This window comes from Xiphophorus hellerii, chromosome 20, assembly GCF_003331165.1.
Source record: "Xiphophorus hellerii strain 12219 chromosome 20, Xiphophorus_hellerii-4.1, whole genome shotgun sequence".
Classification (NCBI taxonomy): domain Eukaryota; kingdom Metazoa; phylum Chordata; class Actinopteri; order Cyprinodontiformes; family Poeciliidae; genus Xiphophorus; species Xiphophorus hellerii.
Genome location: NC_045691.1, coordinates 13209519 through 13215395, shown reverse-complemented (window position 1 = coordinate 13215395; position 5877 = coordinate 13209519). Strand labels below are relative to the sequence as shown.

The following is a 5877-nucleotide window of genomic DNA, read 5'->3' as shown; positions in this document are numbered from 1 at the left end:
GTTCAGCAGAAAGTCATTGACACATCCCACCAAAAGGATAGCCCACAAAAGGTCAATGCTACAGAGGCTGACCAGACACTGAGTGCTATATTCAGGCATGTTAATGGAAAGTTTAGTTGAAAGAAAACATGTTGTATGAAAAGGTGCAAAAGCATCACGGATACATGCAACCATGGTGCATTGATGATCTAACATTTACATCTAAATTTTTATAAATGTATTTTACAATATTCAGACTCTGAGAAAATTATAGATAATTGTTTTCATTATCTATAAATCATATTTCTTTATTTATCAGAGCTGCCATATTTGAGCTGTATGTACGTATGAATTAGGTAATGTATTGTAATAAACATCATGCTAGGATTGTTTCATGTATATCTCCGAATTAAAGTTAGAATTTTGTTTCATTTTTTAGAATATTTATTTTATAGTGATTAAAGAGAGGTCTTGTTTGGATGATGATTTGCTGCCGCCCTGTGTTCAAAAATATAAACTACATCTAAACGCTGCTACCACCACAGATAAAAAGGGAGAGCCGAACAAATATTTACCTGAGTCTGTACCACAGGAAGTGGTCATAAAATGAACCTTGCTCCGCTTTAGGAGCAACCTTGATATAGCCAGGCGGTAAAATCTGACACGGAATATTTTGCGTTTTGTACCGACTACGTAACTTTAAGACGCTCCCTTTTTACCCAACCTTTGCCCTTAGTCACACGCTAGCTGCTGTCCTGTAGTATGGTGTGGATAATAAGAGGCGGACTCTGCACAGTCAGACACACCAATAACATAAAAACCGTCCTCGTACACTTGCCTCGGCTTGCATTCTGCAGAAACATGTCTTCGTCCCCAGTTAAACGGCCAGTTACTTTACTGGGAACCATGGCGTTCGGGGGACGAGCGGACGCCGAGCAGAGCCGGGAGATGGTGAAGGCTTTCCTGGACAGGGGGCACAAGCAGGTGGACACAGCCTTCATGTACGTGGATGGGAAGTCGGAGGCCATCATAGGTGGCATGAACCTTCCCAAAACAGGTAGATTGAAAGCATCCATACCAGCTCAAACTGAGTTTTTAAGTAATGAAACTAGAGAGTTCCTCCTGGAGTGAGAAAATAAGTTGTTGGTTCATAAGTTTTCCCAGTACTGTTCGACGAATACAGCATGCTGGATTTTGTGAAGTACTCATTCAGTTAAAAGGTGTTGTGTAGAAGTCTTGAAACACTTAATTGTTTTTTTGTTTGTTTTTTACGTTTGCAGAAAAGAAATCGCAGTTTTTACCCTTGACCACTAGATGGCAGCAACATTTTCTATGAAAAGTGCTCACTTAGATGACCCTAAGGTCGGAGTTCATTGTTTAACCTCTAGCCTTGTTCAGTCTGTGCAGTTTAAAGTTTTCTTAAGTTCACTAAGTTGACACGGTTTTGTAATTTATTTAGGTTAGCCAAACAAAGAGGTTAATAAGTACATGGCAGCTGGTGCCTCTCAGTTATTCTGACTGAAATAGAATAGCTGAATTTTTTTGCTTTAAAGGTTAGGATGCTTAAAATTCCTCCTCTTTTGTCACTCAGGGTTACTTTTAAAGAAAAATGGGATACCATTATCCCTTTGTATCGAAAGGTGTTTACAGGAATGTTTGTTACTGCTTAATTGCACCCGACATTAACCATTCATCGAATCACCACAAACCTCAGAGACAAATTCAATTATCTGTGAAGAGAGACTGTCATGGAGACCTTGACAGTCCAGTAAATCCCATGGTGTCAAAAGGATCAAACTAATGAAGCATGTTGGCACCAATCTTGGTTAATAACTAACATAGCAAGCTAGCTTATGTTGTCGGAAGTGTGTTGAGATAATTAAATAACATAAGAGTTCAGTCTAGAAATGATTTCATTTCCCCACAGTAAGCATAGCAACCAAAGCAAACCCGTGGGATGGGAAAACCCTGAAGCCGGAGAGCGTCCGCTCACAGCTTGAAACCTCCCTGAAGAGACTGAAGACTGACTGCGTGGACCTCTTTTACCTTCATGCTCCTGATCACCAAAACCCCGTCGTGGAAACTCTCAGGGCTTGCAATGAGCTCCACAAAGAGGTGAGCTTACTTGGTAACTTCAGTGTTTAGTTGAAAATTATGTAATAGCTTGGTGTGCAAATAGAACATTTAATAAGTTGCTTCTCTAAACTTTAGATGCTGTTTTCTTATATTTTAGAGAACATTAAAGTGTGATTTAATGTAAAAGTTATCACCTACAGGGTAAATTCAAAGAGCTTGGACTGTCAAACTACGCGTCTTGGGAAGTTGCTGAAATTGCATGCATCTGCAAACACAACAGCTGGATTGTTCCCACTGTTTATCAGGTATTATTTCACTAATAAAGTATTTTTATCTGATTATGCCAGGGCGTAACCAGGTATTTTTCCATGTTTATTCCTGACAGCCTTAAAACAAAGTAGGTTTTGAGCAAGTAATTAAGGAATCTGTAAGTAAGGAAAGATTTGAATATCAATATTTCACCAAAATTATCCCTAATCACAAATATGTGTCATGTTTCTCAAATTTGCTGAATGTTAGGAACAGAAAACTGAAGATGTGGTCTCTTAAAGACTGGAAATAAATGAAAAATCAAAAGGAACTTTCATAGTGGTAAGGTAGTTTCTTGATCTGGATTTTATTTAAGGATTTCATAATAAAGTAAGCTGAACCAAGATGAGCTAAATTCTTAGGATTTTTGTTAAAAAATTGTCCTTCTATTTAACAACTATGTGCTAAATACTATCACACGAAAAGCCAATAAAACACAGAGTGTAGTCATTCAAAATTCTTGTCTAAATCTGGAAGTAGTGAAACCTTTTCCAGTTTAGTATTTCACCTGCTTGTTTTGTTACTAAAACTCACAACTTCTCAGGGAATGTACAACGCTACAACAAGACAGGTGGAGACAGAACTGCTACCATGCCTGAGATACTATGGAATGAAGTTTTATGCATACAATCCTCTCGCAGGTACTTTCTTCTGTGATTAATCATATTAGTAGTTGAATAATGTAAAAAGTAAAAATTTTCCCTCTTATTCAAAGAAGTCCTGCAGGTATAATGTTTAAAAACTACTTTTCCAGACTCCAATTTCTAGATTTAAAAAAATAAGTTATTACACTCTTAACAATTGAATATAAAACATTTATATTCCACTGAATTTCCACAAATTATGAAACTGAAAAGATTTTGGGGTTCTGGACTAACTTTGAGCTACCGGTACATAAAAAATTGTGAACATTTAAATATGTCAACTCTAGATTGAGGTATCGTGCCCTAAGCAGTTTATTAAAGCAATTTCTGATTCTTTGAAACCTTATTTAGTTTGCAAAAAGAAAACAGGTGTTTCAATGTTTTTAACTTCTGTTTCAGTGTAATTTATCCAACTTTTGAATTACCTAATAATTTCATGTACATATTTTTTGGATTAAAAGCAGTGACATTTCAGTTTGGCATATTTATAGATTTACTTAAGTTCTGTACAGAAGTAAATTGTAAGCATCTTGGAATTTACTTATTATATAGGACATTTTCTGTATTTTTTTGTCATCTGGACGTATCTGAGTGCTGATGTGGCTCCTCGTTTTCAGGCGGTCTCCTGACAGGGAAGTACCATTATGAGGACAAAGACGGCTCTCAGCCTGCTGGCCGATTCTTTGGCAACAACTGGGCTGCAGCATACAGAGACAGGTGAAAGACCAGCAACTTATGTGCTGCTATTGCATGTTAATGGTAACCGTGGTTATCTGCATCCATAACAGTTGCCACTCTGTGTTTAAGATACTGGAAGCCGAGTCATTTCCAGGCTATAGAGTTGGTTCTGAAGGCATTAGAGAGCGCGTATGGCTCTGAGAAACCCACCATGACTTCTGCTGCAATGCGCTGGATGTACCACCACTCCCAACTCAAGGTACATATCAAGGTTGAATACAAGCTACAACATAAGTTTCTGGATTATGGTTTTTATTTTATCATAAAGGATGGGTAAACACAATGGTGTATGCATTTTGTATTCCATAAGCTCCAGTTTTTAAACTTGACATCTATAAATATATAATTATGCTTTAAAAATTATTTCAGTCAGCTGAGATTCTCCAGCAATCATGTCTTTACTGTAAGAAATGGCAGGAGAAAAGGAAACCTAAGCTCCAGGTCTGATCCGTTGCACTTTAACAGACCACTGTACTGTATGTCTTCACTGCTACAAGATTTTGAGGCAAAAGCTTTCAGGCTGTTTGAAATCTACCACTAGATGTCACTGTTGTACATCTGCCCCTTAAACCAGAGTCCAATGCAGCCTGTATGAAGTAATTTTTAGATAATAATGGAAAGATTTGTATTTTCAAATGTTATTCTCTATAGCATTCTCTAAAAGTAGTGTCCATTTATCCATTCATTGTTTTATTAATCAATTCACCTCCCAACAGTCTGTCCAACTTTCAGTCTGCCTCTTTCGTTCTGTTTTTTTGCAGGTTCTGTAGAAATGCTTGGCAAGATTCACAGTGAACTGGTGTTTATACTTACAAAGTTGTCTAAAATATCTCTGCCGATTCTCAAAGTTACAACCCTTGACGTGACTGTATGCAGCCTTGTTTTGCTACAAACACAAACTACACTGACTGCTCTCTCTGAACACTGTATCCAGGGTGATCTTGGAGACGGAGTCATCATTGGAATGTCAAACATGGAGCAACTTCAGCAGAACCTGGCTGCAGCTGAAGAAGGTCCTCTGGATCAGAGAGTGGTCCAAGCCTTCAAGGAGGCCTGGGACCTTGTAGCCCATGAGTGTCCCAGCTACTTCAGATGAAGAGACTTGCACCAAATAGCTTGCCTATACCAATAAAATAGGATTTTTTTTTATTGAAAACTAATTAAAACCATTTTGTAAAATTCTGGTTTAATAATCTACAGATCAGTTTACGTTCATGTGTTTTAACCTAATCAGCTACAAATCTGTTGATGTAAAGCACTTGCTGTATAAATGTAAAAAGCATTTTCACAAAATGGCAAGATTTGATACCAGTCCAGTGTTTACTGAACAACTCTGTACAAATATTAAATTCAGCATACTGCAAGTTCCTGTTTTGAAGTAATTTTTATAATAAAAGTGTGACAAGCTTCCAAATAAGTCCATCTGCTTTTAAATGTTAGCTGTCTTTGCAGAAGTTTTATTCTGCCATCATCATCATCATCATCATCATCCTTTTCCTCCAGAGGGCTCTTCTCCACCAGCAAACTCTCAAACTCGCCTGTCTCCGAGTTCCACATACATTTGATCTGCACTTTAAATTCTGCCATCTCAATGGCAAACAGTTTCTGTGAACACAAAAGATAAAACCGTTTTAGGTTGTGAAAAAGAAAAAGTTTCAGATTCACCTGTAGTCAAAAACCTCACCAGAAGCCGAGCTTGTTCAGGAGTCAGAACGTCCCCTTCTTTACAGACATCGTAGGCTTTTGAGCAGCGTTACCCACTCCTGTGAAAAGATTGAAAACTGGCATTAAATATTCAATGAAAGTACTATTTTCAGATAAACTCTTTGAATGAATGTGCCGCGGTCGCAACAACACAAATGTACTATTAAAACCAAATTAGCCAACCTATAAGGTCTTCCCTGTTATTGGCACATCTTGTAAAAATGTAAAGAATTTTTATTGCAACTTGCCCCGCCTTTTGCCCCAAGTTTACCCTGCTGTTCATATTCTCCCTTTCTTTAAAGCAGTGAGTGGAAGTCCAGCTGCCTCAGTTGAGGCCTCATGAGTGAGGAAACTGTTCAAGAGGACCTTCTTCCAGCGTTACATCCATCTGTGCCTGGTTGCCTCCACGAGCGTAGTCCGTTCTCTT

General features: G+C 38.0%; 1 protein-coding gene and 1 long non-coding RNA gene across 3 annotated transcripts; one reads left to right on the top strand and one right to left on the bottom strand.

Annotated features, from left to right (window-relative positions):
* Window positions 1-583: 583 nt before the first annotated feature.
* On the top strand, window positions 584-5110 carry akr7a3 (aldo-keto reductase family 7, member A3 (aflatoxin aldehyde reductase)). 2 transcript variants are annotated; one of them, XM_032550615.1, is made up of 7 exons: window positions 584-1036; window positions 1907-2094; window positions 2256-2360; window positions 2909-3005; window positions 3626-3725; window positions 3816-3945; window positions 4508-4798. In XM_032550615.1, the coding sequence occupies exons 1-7, from the start codon at window positions 742-744 to the stop codon at window positions 4514-4516; spliced, it is 924 nt and encodes a 307-aa protein (XP_032406506.1). In that variant the 5' UTR covers window positions 584-741; the 3' UTR covers window positions 4517-4798. The 2 variants fall into 2 exon arrangements, with proteins under 2 accessions (XP_032406506.1, XP_032406505.1); XM_032550614.1 differs by having other exon boundaries at window positions 587-1036; window positions 4681-5110.
* On the bottom strand, window positions 5044-5499 carry LOC116711212 (uncharacterized). The gene is made up of 2 exons (XR_004337189.1): window positions 5431-5499; window positions 5044-5351 (listed from the first exon to the last, which is right to left on the bottom strand). It is a non-coding gene; the product is annotated as an uncharacterized LOC116711212 (long non-coding RNA).
* Between the last annotated feature and the right edge of the window lie 378 nt (window positions 5500-5877).